Below are 19,082 nucleotides of genomic sequence, written 5' to 3' on the forward strand. Positions count from 1 at the left end.
CTTGTGTCTTCTTTTTTGTCTAAAGCGCTTTCTCCTAAGGAATTCTAAGAGAGACATCTGTGACAAAGTCGATTCTCAAATGAAATGTACATGACAATCTCTGTGAAGTCACATAAGCCATCAACCTTTGAGCAGCAAAATTCTGTTATAAGGGGGCTTCCTGTTTGTGGATTGCTTTAAATTTCCATAGTTATCCATTTCATGATATCTTAGTAAAAAAACAATAGATATGTCTTGTATATTGTGAGCTCAAGACTGGATAGGTTGATGTGTGGATTATGTGACACAATTGATGAATATTTTTTATACTATGTAACCCCTGCAACCCCCCCATCAATCAGTATACAGGGCACCAAGTTCTTTAATATCATGTCACCACCTTCAATATTCACATTTACAGCATCTCTAACATTTACTTTCCATTCCTTACCCTACTTTGGAATATTTAATATCTCACTGGGGAGAATCCTGGCTATTTTTTTCACAGGAGAAAAATCGGAGAAGCAGGAGACAAAAGACAGTGTCTCTATTTCATTTCTTTCTGATCTCATTGTTGTTGAGGAGAAACCAAAAAGATATGAAGGAGATCTCTTGTTTTGATTTTTCTTTCTTATGGGAGGTCAAAATACAGAAGTTCCAGTGTGCTTCTCCCAGCTCTCCTCCCCAAAGTGTCCAAAGGTTTCACTAAAGCACCATAACTGGTGGCATGGATCGTGGACTAGCTTACAGACAGACCTCAGTATGTGCGTCTCGGGAACTGCAGCTCTGACATTGTGGTCAGAAACAGAGGAGGGGACTGTACTTTCTCCGGTCCTGTTCAACCAACATACATCAGACTTCCAATATGACTCAGAGTCCTGCCATGTGCAAAAGTTGGCTGATGACACTGCACGCGTGGGCTGCATCAGGAGTGGGCAGGAGGAGGAGTATAGGAACCTAATCAAGGACTTTGTTAAATGGTGCGACTCAAACCACCTACACCTGAACACCAGCAAGACCAAGGAACTGGTGGTGGATTTTAGGAGGCCCAGGCCCCTCATGGACCCCATGATCATCAGAGGTGACTGTGCAGAGGGTGCAGACCTATAAATACCTGGGAGTGCAGCTGGATGATAAATTGGACTGGACTGCCAATACTGATGCTCTGTGCAAGAGAGGACAGAGCCGACTATACTATATATTAGACTATATATTAGAAGGCTGGCATCCTTCAACATCTGCAATAAGATGCTGCAGATGTTCTATGTTCTTCTACGCGGTGGTGTACTAGGGAGGCAGCATAAAGAAGGAGGACGCCTCACGCCTGGACAAACTAGTGAGGAAGGCATGTCTATTGTTGGCACGGAGCTGGACAGTCTGACATCCGTGGCAGAGCGACGGGCGCTGAGCAGACTCCTGTCAATCATGGAGAATCCACTGCATCCACTGAACAGGATCATCTCCAGATAGAGGAGCAGCTTCAGTGACAGACTGCTGTCACCATCCTGCTGCACTGACAGACTGAGGAGACCCCACACTATGCGACTCTTCAATTCCACCTGGGGGGTAAATGTTAAACGTTAACATTATACAAAGCTATTGTCTGTTATAGCTGCATTTTATATCACTCTTTAATTTAATATTGTTATTTATCAGTATGCTGCTGCTGGAGTATGTGAATTTCCCCTTGGGATTAATAAAGTATCTATCTATCTATCTATCTATCTATCTATCTATCTATCTATCTATCTATCTATCTATCTATCTATCTATCTATCTATCTATCTATCTATCTATCTGTTATATAGTGCCTTTCATATCTATCTATCTATCTATCTATCTATCTATCTATCTATCTATCTATCTATCTATCTATCTAGTCTGATGAAATCCAGATTAGTATATTATCTGAGGGAAACCAGACACAGCTCATCACCTTTGCGATACCATTTTAACAATAAAGCATGGTGGTGGTGGTGGCAGCAGCAGCAACTAGTAGTCTAGACAATGACGAAGGAAAGTTGAATCAAGCAAAGTACCAAGACATCCTTAACGAAAACCACAAAAATGATAAAGCACGTCACTTTTACGAAACAGGCTGAGATATGCTGCTTCAGTTGATGGTAGGTGGTGACTCCCATAATCCGAGAGAAAGAGTTGCACCTTACTCTCTCCCCTGCAAGCCCACATTTCTATAATTTTCAAGAATGTTCAGGTGTGGAGTAAGGGCCTACACAGGATCTCCTCACTTTACTGGTTTCCGTTATATCTCTACATATATAAAATCAAGTTTCTTCCTGTATGTCTGTCTGCTTTTCATGAGAGGACTACTGTACTTAACAGATTTGGATTGTTTTATTCTCTATAATTTGCTTGAACATTCCAGTTGATATTGTGACTTCTCTCATCGCACTAAGTATTAGAGTTCGGTTGTGGCACCGATTTACTTGCACGAATCTGAGAGAGACGCTGCGGGCTGAGGGGTGGGAGAGGCGGCACCTCAGGAGTAAGGAGCTTAGCTGAACCCCCCTCACTCCTGCGCCAGCATCCGTTCAAGTCGCTCTACCTCTTGCCACGTGTTGGAGCGTACCTTGCCTCTGCTTAGCTAGCAATACCTGTTTGTTAAGCAGATATTATCATCTAGAGATTGTTAAAGAGTAACTTTTGATGTTTTTGAGTGAAAGATCAGAGCTATGTGTGTTTTAGAAGGTAGCTGCTGATTGGTAGACATATGATGGCCATGTGCACTTCTCACCACGTGGAGGACGCTCTCCTGCCAACGTTTGACGTTGGAGTGTACCTTCCTTCCAGTTGGCCAGAGATTCTTTGCCAACTTTTTACATTTTTGACAAATAGATCTCAGCTACATTCTCGCCCTGATAGCAAAACCAAAAAAAAATGTAATATCAAAAGGCTCTCGTATACGAAATCTACCAATATAAATTCTTCTCAATACAAATAATTACATTTTTTTTTTATTGATTTTTACTACTAGGGGGCACAGCTAGTAATGCAATAGTTTGACAGCCCTGTGCATAACACCCCATAGTGGGGACCCTAACTCTTAAGTCAGTCAGGGCACAAGTTGATTTAAAGTCACAAGTCAAACTAATTTTCACATGTCTGGGATGAGCAAGAAAACAGCAAAAAACGCCAAAATCAAAACGACACAGGGAAAACCAGTCAGACCTAACAAAGACCGGGGATCAGACTTTGAAGTTGTGAGTCCGTAACATATAAACGTTTTCTCTGTTACTTTGTTCTTCATTCCAGTGTGTATTTCTTTCAGATTTTGGTTTCTTGCTTGAATTCCCCTACCTGTGGATCATCATAGGCGGAGGGTTCGCTCTTCTCCTTACTGTCATTGGAATCATCACGTGGGTTTTGTGCAGAAGACTTAAAGGTGAGTCTTTGTCTTACCTGTCTCCTTTAACTCTTTGAGGGCTGAAAATTTTGCTTCGAATAACTCGGTTTTCTGAAAATCATACAAAGCTATGGTTTCACCCAGAAATCAACAGAAAAAGTCTGTTGCTGCCTGCTGTGGCCACCAATTCATCAGGGATGAGCGGCTGGTTGGCTACCAGGCTGTCTTCACATGGCAGGAGGCGGTTGCAGTGCATCGCAATCTGGTTTGCACCTCTTGTAGATATGTCAGCTACATGAACCTGTTCATCAATGCGATCAGCTGGGGAACGGTCAGCTGATGCTGATATCTCACATTTGTTTCCGATCACAAAATTGCAGTCTGACAATTCAGAGTCTAATTCAGCGATAATATGCAAAACATCGTCCACAAAGTATTTCGCTTTATGCATTCTCTTCGATCTCTCGGCAGATGTCGATGCCATTTTCGCTTGTGTTTGCTCCTCTCATGGAATCTTGGTCAAGACCAATGAAGCTAACTCTAGTAAAGATAGTCTAATTAAAAATTCTTATTACATGGAGGATTTATGCACATCACAACAGAGTTACTTTCAGATTTCTTCTGTTCATCCACAGATGAACTCCGATGTCTTCTTGGTCTCCACATTATTGTTATGGGAGAGATAAAAAATAATACATTCTCTTAAAAACACAGTAGCGTTGTACTTCAGTTTGCAACGTTCAACAAAGTCCTTCATCGGTGCCCTACGTTCATTCCGTTTGTCCACCACTAATACACACAACTTTGACTGTGTCACTGGAACATTTCTGAAGATGACTTGATTTGGTTTTGTATCCAAAGTCTGAGGTGTGCAGGGTAAGCAGGAATGGAGCCCGTCCATTTCACTGTGGAACCCTGGTGCTTCTCAAGACCGTGGGAATTCACAGGTAAAATAATGGAAGGAATTAACAAGGAAAAGATTGAGCAATGCATCAAAACTGAGATGAGGGAGGTCGTGTTTTACCAACCTGCTGGAATTCTCTAAGGAGGCAACAGAAGGATACAATCAAAATGGAGCAGATGAGATTATTTATCTGGACTTTCAGAAAACATTCAATAAGGTGCCACATGGGTTGGGCATCAAATTAAAAGAAGTGGAAGTTCAGGGAGTTGTGTGTGGATGGGGAAAAAGTTGGCTAAAACACAGGAAGCAGAGGATGATAGTGTGAGGAACTTTACTGGAATGAACTGATGTTAAGAGTGGAGTCCAGCAGGGGGCAGTGCTGGGGCCGTTGCTATTTTTAATATCTAGAAATTATTTAGATAGGAATATCAGTAACAAGCTGTTCAAGTTATCAGATAATACCAAGATCAGTGGCTTAGCATATAATCAAGAATCTTTTGAATCATCGCAGAGGGTTTTGGACTTGGGCAGATTTGTGGCAGATGAAATTTAATGGAAGTAATTATAATGTTTTATACGTAGGAAGTAAAAATGTTACATTTGAATACACAATTGGAGGTGTGAAGATCGAAAGTGCACCTTATGAGAAGGACTTAGGAGTCATAGTGGACTTGTCATGACCAGACGGTGTTCAGATGCCATTAAGAAGGCTAATCGAATGTCAGGTTATATAGCACCCTGATGTGTGGAGTACAAGTCCAAGGAGGTTCTGCTCAAGCTTTATAGCACACTAGTGAGGCCTCATCTGTCTGTACTGGGTGCAGTTTGGGTCTCCAGGCTGCAAAAACAACATAGCAGTGCTGGATAAAGTCCAGAGAAGAGTGACAAGGCTGATTCCAGGGCTACATGGGGATGAATTAAGAAGAAATATTAAAAGGGCTGAGCCTTTTCAGTTTCAGCAGAAGAAGATGAAGAGGAGACATGATTGAAGTGTTTAAAATTATGAAGGGAATTAGTCCAGCGGTTTAACACTGGGACTTTAAAAGGAGTTCATCGAGAACATGGGGACACGGTTGGAAAAGGGTAAATTTCACTCAAACATTAGGAAGTTCTTCTTCACACAGACACCTGGAATAAGTGACCTAGTAGCGTGATAGACAGGAGGACTGCAGGGACTTTGAAAACTCGACTCGATGTTACTTTAGAAGAATGAAGTGGATAGGACTGCACTCTACTGATGATTCACCAATCAAAACACAGCACTCGCTAGAGCCCACCCTCCTAGCTTTCACAGTTGAAAACAACAGTTTTTATTTTTCATTTCATTGTGTATTTCATATGCTATATGTGGGGTCACCAAAATCAATAAATTAAAGAATAATTAAAAAGAAATAAAAATATTAGCATAATATTTCATGAAATATTTGTTTATTTTTGATAATATATCATAGGATTTCTATTTATTTCCACATTGTACCACTGAAGTTATTTGTTTGCATATTCATTTATTTATTTAGTCATTTTCTTATGTCTTCCCTAAATGTTGTCTGTTTCTATTACTTAAGAGTTCTTTCTTCTTTTTTTCTTTTTTGTCTCCACAGCAAGGAAGAGAGCAGCTAGAAACAGGTAAGGTGATGTGGACACGGGTGCCACCATTAGGTTCTGTAGTCACCGGATTGATTCTCAGCCAGCTAGCTAGAACTTAATGATTTAATGATCCATATGATTTCTGACTCACGTTAAGTACAAGAACAGGTTTCTAAAAGTCTATAAGTTTTTTCCAAGTATGCATTGTTATCATAATATTAAATGTCACCATCCTCAAAACAGGATTGATTGATTCATTCTTCCGTTGTTGTGTCCACAGAATCACAGCCTGACAAACAGACATTTGTATGGCATCACTCTGACAGTGCAGGGGTGATGGAAACGTATAAATCCATTCAAGGTTGAAACTTTAGGCCTACGGTAATACTTTCTCCATTCACCTGTAACAGATTGGTGGCTGGTCTAAAAAAGCTTTGGACATTCTTATAGAAATGGAAGTCTCTAGGACCAGAGTGATGGAAAACTCTAAAATGCTCTAAACAAGGGAGTAGTCAAAACTACTACTGCGTTTCAGGAGCCAGAAAATTGTTATTGCAATTGTGGTCATCTGAGGGAATGACAGACTTGACAAAAAAAAATTCTGGGGCACCAATCTGGCCAACTTTTGAAGGAAAAACCAAAAACAAACACTTGATGTCGTCACAGTAGAACAAAATAATAGCATCCAATTAGCATGGGGGCTGATTGATTCTAGACGTTTCTTTAAGTTATAGAGGAGCTCCTTCTCTCTGGTTGCTCAGTCGTAAAGTGACGCCTCTTTAGGGCGGGTCCTCAGTACCATGGAGAAGTACTAGGGTGTTGTACTGGGTTAGTCATTGTGGATGTAGTCAGGCAAAACGACACCATTTATTGGCTAACTAGAAAGATTACAATATGCAGTCTTTCAAGGCAGAATCAGGTTACATCTCGCCTGAAGAAGGGTCCTGAGTTGCCTAGAAAGCTTGCATATTGTAATATTTTTAGCCAGCCAATAAATGGTGTCATTTTGCTTGACTTCCCAGTACCATGGAGGAAAATGAAGACAACACAGTTAGTGACAGTGCCATACTTCCTCCACGGGTCCTCCCAGAATGCTACAAGTGTCAAAGATGACAGAAAAGAGTCACCCGTATAATTATTCCTGGCTGCAAAAGATTTCAGTTGAGAGTAGATTTGTGTACAGATTCAAGTCCAAAACAGAACGGTCTTGATGATGCAAAGATGGCAGTTATAAATTAGAACCGGAAGTGACATCGTCGGAACCAGGAATAAGTTCCCTTAATCGGTCAGCACTGGAAAGAAAGGGTCTGTACACTCTGCCACCTCCTGGTCTGGCGTGGCATTACCCTCATTCAGGCCCTTTAGCTGCCTCCCATGCGCACGTGTGTGACAACAAGTTTACTGTCAAACAATGGTGTGTGTGTAGAAGGGAAAGTGGTAAAGTGTGACACCTAAAATATCTCTCTCTGCCTCTGTGGCAGATGGTTACTTGAATCCTGCATTTTGATTTTACTGTACATCCTTTGGATCAGACAGGTTTATAAAATGAGAAGAATTGTAATGTCTAATCTATTGCATTTAACAAAAGTGATCTAAATTGAGCAGCACGATTTGTCCTGCAAATCAGAATTCTTTAACACCCAGTTTTCAATTTTGTTTTTCAGAGGTCCTGCTCACTCAAGACCGGGTATAAATGTAAGTAAAACTCTCTCATTTTCATATCAGCTGTAAGCATGCTCAGTGCACATGCAAATAATAATAATTATGGAATCTTGGGTGGCACAATGAATAGCGCCAGTACTTTACTGGTCCAGGAGACCTGGGTTCAGGGATTACGTAGACCCCGAGCTGCCTGTTATTAGTGCTGTGGGGGGTTGTTAATTCTTGGTAGAGTAATATATTGCTCTACTTTCCCCTATTGTATTATTAATATGTAGCCTTTGTCAGAATGCCTCAGATCTCACAGACTTACCACTGTTTATAAGCTATTATAGTATATAACTTATCCCCACCTTCCCTTCTATATCTATAACCTCAGGCAATTAGGTATAGTAAAAGACAAGCAGGAGTTAAATTACAATTTAAATAATGTATTATTGGTAATACAGTAGAGTCTCGCTTATCCTACCTTGGCTTATTCAACATTCCGTATTATCAGACGTCCCATCGCAAAAAAAAAAAAAAAATATGCATCAATCGGCAACAAGAACTGCAAGTTGCGAGCGTGAGCGTAGTCTATTTTTTGTTGCTCCTGACTCTGCAGCAGCTAATTACAGTGGAACCTCAGTTTGCGAGCATAATTCGTTCTGGAAATGTGCTTGCAGTCCTAAGCGCTCCTACAGTATATCAATGCGAATTTCCCCATAAGAAATAATGGAAACTCGGATGATTCATTCCACAACCCAAAACTATTCATATAAAAATGATTAATACAAAATATAAAGTAAAAATACATAAAGCAAATTAACCTGCACTTTACCTTTGAAAAGAATCATGGCTGATGTGAGTGAGTTTCTAAACTCTTGTGGGTTTTCACCCAAACGGGATGACACGCGGAAGAGTGTCCCAAAGCAATCGCAGTCTCCCAACGCTGTAGCAGTTTGATGTAAAAGCCAATCCGAAAAGAACGCGGACATGCTATAAGTGCCTGCCGTTGTGGGTGATACAAGGAACAAGGGACATTATAAATGCGCTGGGCTCAGTATTAGTTTCCCCCTGACCCTGCCTGACTGCTGTGTCTGTGTATAGGAGAATGAAAGATCCCGCTACATTAAATAACCTCGCTGTTGCTGTTTCAAGCTTAATAGAGCTAGTGTTGCTAAAAGTACTGAGACTCAGCTTTGAGTTTTCGGGTGCAAGATGGGGACTCGCACGTCACAGCACAAACGCACACATGCAGTCACAATGCTGTAGTAAACAGTATACACTCGTACAGATGTTGACTATATTAGTGACGGAGTTAAGGCTAGAAACTGCAATTAATTACATTGAGCAACAAGAAGAAGCTACAGGAATCGACATAATGATGCTGCCAAGATGGCGAGACTTCACAGCAAAGAAACGGCACTCGTCAGGAAAGCAGACTACGATCAAAAATGTCTTTAAATCATCACAGGACTGAACTTTTTAAGTAAAGTACATACTGTATTTAACGTCAGACAATTATGTAACTGTAAGTTCATTTTTTCAGTTAATTTATTCTGTTGTTTTGTTGTAAAACATGATTATTAGGTTCATAATGTGTAAAGTTATAACATAGTTTGACGTTTAATAGGTTTTTTCTTAACACCTTCCATTATCCAACATTTTCGCTTATCAAACATTCTGCCGGCCCGTTTATGTCGGATAAGCGAGACTCTACTGTATTTATAAATAACAACAATATGCAAAGTACATTTGAATATTGGCAGCCATACAACCTGATTAAATAGTGATGTGTAGTTTCAGGCGGCACACAGACTTGTTAGTTACTTAAAATTGTCTCCAGTTCATTTGTGGTCAGCTTTCAGCCACATGTCTGTTCAATATGGCTGCTGAGCCGAGCTTTTCATTGTGTTGTTCTTGTCAGTTCATGGTGTGACGGTCTTCATCAGTTATTAGTAAGAGAGAGACACTTCTTCATCATCAGAGGTTAGTAAGAGAGAGTGTGAGGTTAAGCAAGTAAATTTATAGATGTTCTGTCCAACCTGTACAGCCAATAGGGCGTTGTAGTAGTTAAAGGCTTCTGACACAAGCCAATTCCACAAAGCCATACTTCAGACCAATGGGGAAATAGAAGATCTTAACACCTGCCCCTAAACCATATGTTAACATAAAGCTTGGCAGTTAGGCAACCTGGTTTTGTGTGGGGGTTTCAGAGAAACATTAGCCAAACGTGTTTCAGGCACTTCCCCCTCTCCCTCAACTCTGTCGTAAAATTCAAAGAGACCCATTCCTGGTGGGGGTAAACATGAATGCTTCTCACTAATGTAACATTAAATTACATTGCTTTGTCTAAATTAGATAGATAGATCAGTCTGTCAGTGGAGTGGGATGGTGACAGCAGTCTGTCGCTGAAGCAGCTCCTCTATCTGGAGATGATCCTGTTCAATGGATGCAGTGGATTCTCTATGATTTACAGGAGCCTGCTCTGCGCCCGCCGCTCTGCCACGGATGTCAAACTGTCCAGCTTCATTCCTACAATGGAGCCTGCTTTCCTCACCAGTTTGTCCAGGTGTGAGGCATCCTTCTTCTTTATGCTGCCTCCCCAGCACACCACCGCATAGAAGAGTGCACTCGCCACAACCGTCTGATAGAACATCTGCAGCATCTTATTGCAGATGTTGAAGGACACCAGCTTTCTAATGAAGCACAGTCGGCTCTGTCCTCTATTACAGAGAGCATCAATATTGGCAGTCCAGTACAATTTATCATCCAGCTGCACTCCAAGGTATTTATAGGTCTGTACCCTCTGCACACAGTCTCCTCTGATGATCCATGAAGTGCCCGGGCCTCCTAAAATCCACCACCAGCTCCTTGGTTTTGCTGGTGTTCAGGTGTAAGTGGTTTGAGTCGCAGCATTTAACAAAGTCCTTGATTAGCTTCCTATACTACTCCTCCTGCCCACTCTTGCTACAGCCCACGATAGCAGTGTCGTCAGCGAACTTTAGCACGTGGCAGGACTCCGAGTTGTATTGGAAGTCTGATGTATATAGGCTGAACAGGACCGGAGAAAGTACAGGTCCCTGCGGTGCTCCTGTGTTGCTGACCACAATGTCAGACCTGCAGTTCCCGAGACGCATATACTGAGGTTTGTCTGTAAGATAGTCCACGATCCATGCCACCAGTTATGAATCTACTCCCATCTCTGTCAGCTTGTCCCTAAGGAGCAGAGGCTGGATGGTGTTGAAGGCGCTAGAGAAGTCCAAAAACATAATTCTTACAGCACCACTGCCTCTGTCCAAGTGGGAGAGGGATCGGTGTAGCATGTAGATGATGGCAACCTCCGCTCCCACGTTCTCCTGGTATGACAGATAAAGACATATAAAACATTTATCAAGTTATATGCAAAACCTTATATCACAACAGGAGTGTCACCCCATAGCTTTAGGATAACACTATGGTGGTGTTAACATAACATTGTCCATTCTGGTTAATCCAAATCAGGGTTGTAGGGAGCAAGTAGCCTAGGCAAGTAGCTGGAGCTTGCAGGAACCCTACACAGCCAGAAGAGGTCAAGGTGGAGTCATCAGTTTACCTACCCTGCACATTATTGTGGATGTGGTATGGAAAACTGAACTACCTGTATCCCACATGGGGAGAACATGCAGACTCCACACAAACAACAATAAAAATTTGTTGATAAAATTTGAATTTAGGATGCTGGATACGTGAGGTGGCAATGCATACCACTGAATCATATTTCATCCTGGTCCCGATGTTGTTGTTCTTCTTATTATTAGTGGCATGGTAATACTGTAGTGGTCAGGAAGGCCCTCCGCTCTCACTGATTTTAAATAGTGATTTGTTTATTTTGTTTTGGGGACCCCAGGAACACACCCAGACTTGACCTGGCTCTCACATTCACAACAAGGACAAGTAACAAAGAGGATAAAAGTGATCAAATAAGGAGTATTTTAACTAAATGAAGAAAACAATCAATAAATGATTTACATGTATGCAAAATCCCACCCAAATTTCCCTGAGCAGCAAGAACTATTTAACAAACAGTGAACTAATGAAACCGAATGAAGCACTAGGATCTACCTGATAAACAATTAACACTTACAGCGCAGTCCAGCACAGCAGATGTGGGTGACGATGGTGGGTAGAATGAGGATCCCCAGTGAGCAGCCTTCAGAATGAAATGTATAGTTTTGTCCTACCAGGTTGCAGTTTACATGTGCAGATTTGGCAATATTGAGAGGGCTCCCCAGGTGAAGACGTCCCAAATCGAGACCAAATCACATGAACGAACACAAGCTGTAACAAAGAAACAAATTGACACAGATGATCACAATCCCTTTTCTGCATCTTTGCCTCCTTTTTAAAGAAAGTGCCTAATCATCCTTCTTCCCCGCAAGCCCTGTGCCACTCTGAAACTGCTCAATTGTGTAATACTACTGGGGCTGCTGGAATTTGCAGTCCAATTAAGTAGCACTGCTGTAGCACAGTATTACTGCTTCGTGACTCCATGAAACCGGGTCACAGCCTCAAGTCTGTCATTATCTCTGTACACTCTCCCCATGTTTAAATGGCTTTACTTAAGGCTATGTCACGTTACGTGACTTTTCCACGATTTTCTGCCATAGCCTTCACTTACATTATCTTAGTGAGTAGGAGGACGTTGGTGGAGTATCCCATGAAGCCAGTCACCTAATATGATTTACCAAGTGACCTAGTCCAACAAGTCTAATACTTCAAACAGGTTTAACTTTGTTTTTAGTCATAGGGTAGGCTCTGAGGGCACAGGAGATGACAGCCAATGAATGCTCATCTGGACGTACAATGCATCAAAAAAGCTGCAATGGCTGATTTGGACCTCAGAAACAGAAGAGAAGCTTGTCTGTCTGATGTCTTGTGTTTTATGTGCCACAAGAGAAAGAAAAAAAGAAAGCAAAGATGGTGGCTGGACTCTCCATAGCTGTTAATTATTCACGCAGTGCCGGCTCTGTCAGGCAGCACGCTACTGGCTGTAAAAAAGATTTCTGTAAATTGATTTATGTAACAGATTAGACCAACACCGACAGTGAGTTTTCTTATTGCCGTAAAGTCCTATCTTTCGATCAATAAGTGCGGTTGCATGGTGGGCATTTGCACGTAACAGTGCCAATAATGGTAGCAGCAGCAATGGGTGAGCTCTTGCACTGTCTCTTGGCTCTCCTTTCTTTCTTCCTCAGGAGGGTCCCCCTTGTTGACACAATTGCCACCATGTTTTTGCAATCAGAAGCACTTGTACTTTTTCAACCTGGTCTTCAGCTGGTCCTTAAACCACTCCTTTTATAAATAGGTCCATACATGGGTCATTAGATCATTCTGTATTAGATAACACAGAGAAAGATAAGTGATACTTCACTCCAAGGACAGGGGCTACTTTGGGGTCTGTACACTTGAGGGATCTCATCCTACTTTGAGCAGTTAAATAAAAGTCAATATAATGGAAAGGCCTAATAGACTAAAAGTTTGACCAAAAATGGCACGCAGCTACAATACATAGCACAGAATATTTGGCTTCAAACCACAGTGTAGACACTTTCGACACTGGAGTTTGCACATTCTCCTCAAGTCTTATGAAATCCATGTCATGAAGATTTGGGGGGCTGTTTTGAGAGCCAAAAGGAGGTCCTACTCAGTACTAGGATGGTGGTCCTAAGAATGTCTTTATTGAGTGTGTATCTGCAGCAATTTCCTCCAGTATACCATTTCAAGTTTTGTGCCCATCTAGGGTAGACCACCACGTTGGTGTAGATGATATCTGGTCCTGTTAGAAGAACAATTATTTAAACAAAAGGTTATTGCAGTTACTTATTTACAACATTTGAGATACAATTGGTGCCATTTTTCCAATTGGAATACAGACAGGTGACGTGACTTGCTCAAGGTTACAAAGCATTAGCAGCAGGATTTGAACCCACAGCCTCAAAGCTTGTAGCCCAATGCCTCAGCCTATACATTTGCTATATGCTCGTATCTTCCAATACAGATTGTAAAGTCCACTCACTTAATGTTGGTTTTCCTTTTTTTATGTTTCTGGGCCTCACAGATGCATCACAAATCCTGCATCCACGCTAATCAGCAACCCCAGAATCAGCCCCTTCAGAATCAGCCACCTCAGAGCCACAGCATGACACGCGCTCAAGGAGAGGCACGTAAGCCATTGAGAAAAAGCCGAGCGTGAAGATGAATCTTTACACAGTAAACCAAAGGTGAAGATGAAGAGAAACTGAGAACCTGAAGTGCTGTGCATGACAAGCAATGGGGCGCTATCCCATTGGGGTTCAAATTCCTTTTCTATATTAGACATGCCTCTGTCTCTGAGATATTTCTTTAATATTTTATGTCAATATTGCATTTAATTGTGCTTTTTAATATATTATAACTATAAATAGGATGAAAGGGGTGAATTGAAAGTTAATATGCAGATGTACCTACCTGCAGTTTCAGTTGATGTCAGTATGGGGGGCTGTTGTTTCAATCTGTGATACACTTGATAAACTGCAGGATATTAGCAGTGGGCATGAATGTGCAATCACGTCCATCGATATGCGATTTTTGTATAATAAACTTATAGCAGAATTGAACACGGTATCTTTACTGTCTACAGAGCTAAATACAATACAACACAATTTATTTTTGCATAGCCCAAAATCACAAAAGGAGTGCCGCATTGGGCATTAACAGACCCTGCCTCTTGACAGCCCCCCAGCCTTAACTCTCTAAGAAGACAAGGAAAAACTCCCAAAAAAACCCTTGTGTGGAAAAAATGGAAGAAACCTTGGGAAAGGCAATTCAAAGAGAAACCTTTTTCAGGTAGGTTGGGCATGAAGTAGGTGTCAAAAATGAAGGGGGTCAATACAGCACAATACACAGAACACAAGTAATCCTCAATACAGTATAATTGTGCAATAGAAATATTACAAGTACAGAGCAGAATTAAACAGGAGATGATATCCATACCCCCGTGAACCTGTGTTAGGATATAGTGAGTTGGATAATGACTGACTGGCTGACTGACTGCTATCACATCATAGGAGTCCTACAGACCTCAGCAATCAGGCTGCCTCCCACTATTGGCCATTTCACAGCTGAGTCAGCGCTGGGCCAGCCAATCTGATGTTTAACAAAGAGAGACAGCTCGCAGTTAAGAGCGTGCAACTGGCAGGGATGTGCGGAAGGAAAAACGGAGCAGGAGAACTACTGAACTGCATGTGAGTGACAGCCACCACTGTTAAGGGCAACTTTTATGGGTAACTAACGAGCGACATCACAGGACACTAAATATATAAATATATATATATATATATATATATATATATATATATATATATATATATATATATATACATATACGATATATATATACTATACTATATAAAATCCTAAGCCCAAAAGTGTAACGATTTTGTGCAATGACTTTATGTTACGTTTTTATGTCACGTTTTTATCACGCTTTAAATTGGGCTAATTTTAACACCTACAAATATATGTTTGGTATCATTCTTTTCAGAATTTATCGATCTAATATGATGTTGTTAGATTTTCAGATTTTTATTCCGTTTTTAAATTATAAACTAAAAAGTATCAAGAACTCACGTCCCGTGAGACAAGACTTTGTGCCAAAAGATTTAACCACGCCCGAGGCCGGAAATAAAAGACAAAGAGTAGGACAGCTGCTGTACAGGCTTTTAAATGTTCGAAGCACCGTGCGAGATGCAGATCATGCGGTACGGCAATGGCAGCAGCAGCTGACCGACCAAAGAGAAGGTAAAAAAAAAAACTGTATTTGTTTCCCATTGTATCACCAATTAAGAGAGGTGTTTCGGAGGAGTGACTGCGTCTCCTAGGGGTGTGTTCATCCCCATCTTCACAACACGAGTGGCAGAGACGCAAAGTGGCTGGCACCAGGTTTTGGCGAGCGAAGCAAGCTGGGGGGAACCCCCTAGTATATATATACAGTATATATAGTCACACATGTGCGATTGGGAGGCAGCTAAAGGGCCTGAATAACAGTAATTCCATGCCAGACCAGGAGCCGGCGATGTGCACTGCCTTTCTTTCTCAATCCATTGCAGATCATCCAGGGGAAATCCCACTGGGTTCCAGTGCAACTTATGACATCACTTCTGGTTCCGGCCCCAATGATGATGTCACTTCCAGTCTTGGCATATAAAGCCGCCATCTTTAGCAACCAGAGTCAGTTCTGTTTTGGACTCGTACTTGTGAACATCTCCCAATTATTTTAAACCCTTTTTGCAGCCAAGTCACAATATACGGGTGGCCGCCCCAAATCTCTTAATAACTTTGTGTCGTTTTTGTTTTATATATATATATATACTAGCTGTGTAAGCTCGTACTGTAAAAAGCCCAGACTCCAAGAAACTATTGAAATAGTCAGAAAAAAAAATTGAAATGCAGTGTCGGTGGTTTCGTTTTGCGGACATGCTCACCCACCTTGTCTATCAATGGTAAGTGAGTTTCTTTCTACTTGGAGGTTTTGTTTTGCCGATGTGCTCACCTCGCTTGTGTATTAGCAGCTAAGCGAGTTTGTCTTTCCTTGGCGGTTTCACTTTGGCAACAGAGTCGCTTTCTTTCAGTTTCATGCTGTAGTCTTGTACTTCATCCTTTTTCCAATTCTTTAACTTGGGGCCACCTTGCTTGCTCTTTGAGCTTCATGCCGTAGCCTCGCACCTCCAGGCCAGACAGACAGACACACACACTTTCAAGCGCAGATGTTTATATATAAAATAGTGATGGAAACCAGGGTGTCAGCGAGCACCAAACCCCCAACATGACCATACACAGAGCCCCGGGTCCACAATACTCTTACCACCGCACTGCCCTCCTCTAGTTGAGTGTTGCCATACGTCCTTCCAGCACCGACTCACCTGGGTAAGGGATTGCGGTCCCTTTTATTATGGACCCAGGAATACTTCCTGTGCCAGGACCACTGCCCGATGGAAGTACATCCGAGTCATATGAAAATCCTTGTGACACACAGTGACCCTGGCATGCCCTGCTGGCTTCCCCAACTGGGCACTGATATCCAGGGCTGCTGCCATCTAGTATGGTGTGGTCTGATCCCTTTCCTCTCCCCCGCCAGGATGCCTATCTGCCTGTTAGGAGCCTTCCATTTGGGTAAGGAACCACACCATCTTCTGGATGGAATGCCTGTTCAACTCATGTGACATCTACAATATCTATATACGTAGATGCCACCCATATAATATGTTCCGGACTGTAAAACGTAAAGAGTGTTGAGAGCAAGTAATGGTTACAAGACAGAGTTCAAAACAGAACTGAAATCCAGAGGTGCTGGGTGCCATGGGTGTCATCATGTGACGCTGCAGGGAGATGCGGGATTTTTATTTTTCCTATAGCCCGGAAGTACTCCCAAGTCATGGGGATGGAAGAACAGAGTACTTCCAAGCTGAAGAAAAATAGTCTTCATCCAGGTCAAGGACTATTAAAAGAACTATGGGAAACTCAACCAGCTGAGCCAGAGTTGGGAGGTAGAGTGACGGAGCTGCTGGGAGGAGAGGAGATTTATTATTATTATTGATTTGTGTATCGTGGTGGTGGAGATGATTGAAAAGCACATTATATTCAAAAAGAAGAAATTAAAATTATTTCTAGTGCTTTTACCTGGTGTCTGGACGTTTTGTCTGTGGGTTTTGAGGAGCGACAGTGCCCTCTACTGTCACAACATATATATATACAGGCCCAGACTTCCCTCTCCCCGGCCACTTCTTCCAGCTCTTCCGGGAGAATCCCAAGGCATTCCCAGGCCAGCCGGGAGACATAGTCCCTCCAGCATGTCCTGGGTCTTCCCCGGGACCTCCTCCCGGTTGGATGTGCCCGGAACACTTCACCAGGGAGGCGTCCAGGAGGAATCCTGATCAGATGCCCAAGCCACCTCATCTGACTCCTCTCGATGCGGAGGAGCAGCGGCTCTACTCTGAGACCCTCCCGGATGACTGACCTGTCAGTTTTAGAATTTTTTTTTTTTTTTAGAATTGATTGTTTGCTTTTCTGTCTCTCTCTCTGACATTCTCTGCTCCTGGAGGAACTGTCATCTCTGACTTGTCATGGAGCACGTTTAAACTTTTGAAAAAGAGACAGATGTTTGTTTGCAGTGTTTGAATAAAGTCCTGTGTTTCTGTGAAAATCTGTGACCCAAGCATGACAGTATATATACTGTATACTGTATATGTAGAGAGAGAACTCAGCCACAGGGGATGCACAAACCAGTGTGTTTCTTCATGCCGGTCCCAAGCCTGGATTAATGCGGAAGGGCATCCGGTGTGAAATTTTGCCAAATCAATATGCGGACAATAATTGTGGATGATGCTGTGGCGACCCCTAATGGGAGTACCTAAAAGAGGAAGTAGATAGATAGATAGATAGATAGATAGATAGATAGATAGATCAACTTTGTACCTACATCATACTATTGTGTGAGAAAGTACCGTTTACTTTTGCACTCAGTATTTTATGTGGTGGTGGTGGTGGTGGTGGAGGGTCTTCCTTTATGTCAAGCGCACGTTGAAGATGTTTCGTATAGTTTTCTATAAAGATCATATTCTTTGTTGTGGTGGTGCGGTTTCCTCACCTGTAATGAGTATGTCTTGTATAATTGGAGAACAACAAGAGCCCCCATTCACGAAATGTGACAGCATTGCAGCATATTTAAAGTAATGCACAATACTTTGCAGACTGGCTTGGAGATGAACATGTTTGTTTTTTTTATAATAATTGTGGTATTTTAGACCAGGAGATGGGGTTCCATCATGATCGTTTGCTTGCAAAATAATCATATATGTTTGCTCTGTACTCATATCCCCACTCTAGTACCAACTTAGAGATGGATGCTGATTGAACACAACATTTTTGCTACTAGCGATGAGCAAAACAGGCAAGTTTGGATTTGAATAAGGTTTTGCAAAATTGACTTCACGGGCAATTTTGCAATTGTGAAATGCAAAAACTTGAAAGTACTGCTTATAGTTTTGCATGCGCCTCTGATGATCACTCTGATCAGGTATTCAGTACCAACCCGGGGACAAGAGGGGGTGCTGTCTTTGTCTCGCTTGTCTCTTCCCTCTGTAGCCACACCCACATCACTCCAAAAAGTCCCACCCCTTCCAATCCAAAGCATATAAAAACGTCCGTCCCCAGAAGGGGGCCGTCTCACTTGTGACCTGAGCCTTCAACAGGACGGGGCTCTCCAGAGAGACCTACTGGAGTTGAACTGTTTGGGCTATTCAGTTAATTTACGTTATTGAGCCCCCACCACTTTATTACTTTGTGTTTTTTGAGTTAATCGGGATGGATGGGTTGGCACCTCAACTATTTTTGGGACTCTGCATGCTGCACAATCTGTATTGTCTACAAATGGAAATTGCTTTTGATCAAGTCAGCAACATACAAAAGCACATTTTTCGATTCATACCTACATAAACAAAAATTATCATTATAATGACATATCTGTGGTGGGCTGGTGCCTGGCCCAGGGTTTGTTTCCTGCCTTGCGCTCTGTGTTGGCTGGGACTG

The 19,082-nt window shown here is 42.0% G+C and overlaps 1 protein-coding gene across 1 annotated transcript in view; it reads left to right on the forward strand.

Annotated features, from left to right (window-relative positions):
• The window catches only part of LOC120538064 (tyrosine-protein phosphatase non-receptor type substrate 1-like), a 29,301-nt gene extending 15,188 nt beyond the window's left edge, over window positions 1-14,113 (forward strand). The window contains exons 4-7 of the mRNA XM_039767473.1: window positions 3,269-3,382; window positions 5,849-5,873; window positions 7,499-7,529; window positions 13,576-14,113. Coding sequence (XP_039623407.1) covers window positions 3,269-3,382; window positions 5,849-5,873; window positions 7,499-7,529; window positions 13,576-13,710 — 305 coding nt within the window. The 3' untranslated portion in view covers window positions 13,711-14,113. The remainder of the gene's footprint in view (window positions 1-3,268; window positions 3,383-5,848; window positions 5,874-7,498; window positions 7,530-13,575) is intronic.
• The last annotated feature ends 4,969 nt before the right edge of the window (window positions 14,114-19,082 follow it).

This window comes from Polypterus senegalus, chromosome 10 (genome assembly GCF_016835505.1).
Source record: "Polypterus senegalus isolate Bchr_013 chromosome 10, ASM1683550v1, whole genome shotgun sequence".
In the NCBI taxonomy this organism is placed as follows: Eukaryota; Metazoa; Chordata; class Cladistia; order Polypteriformes; family Polypteridae; genus Polypterus; species Polypterus senegalus.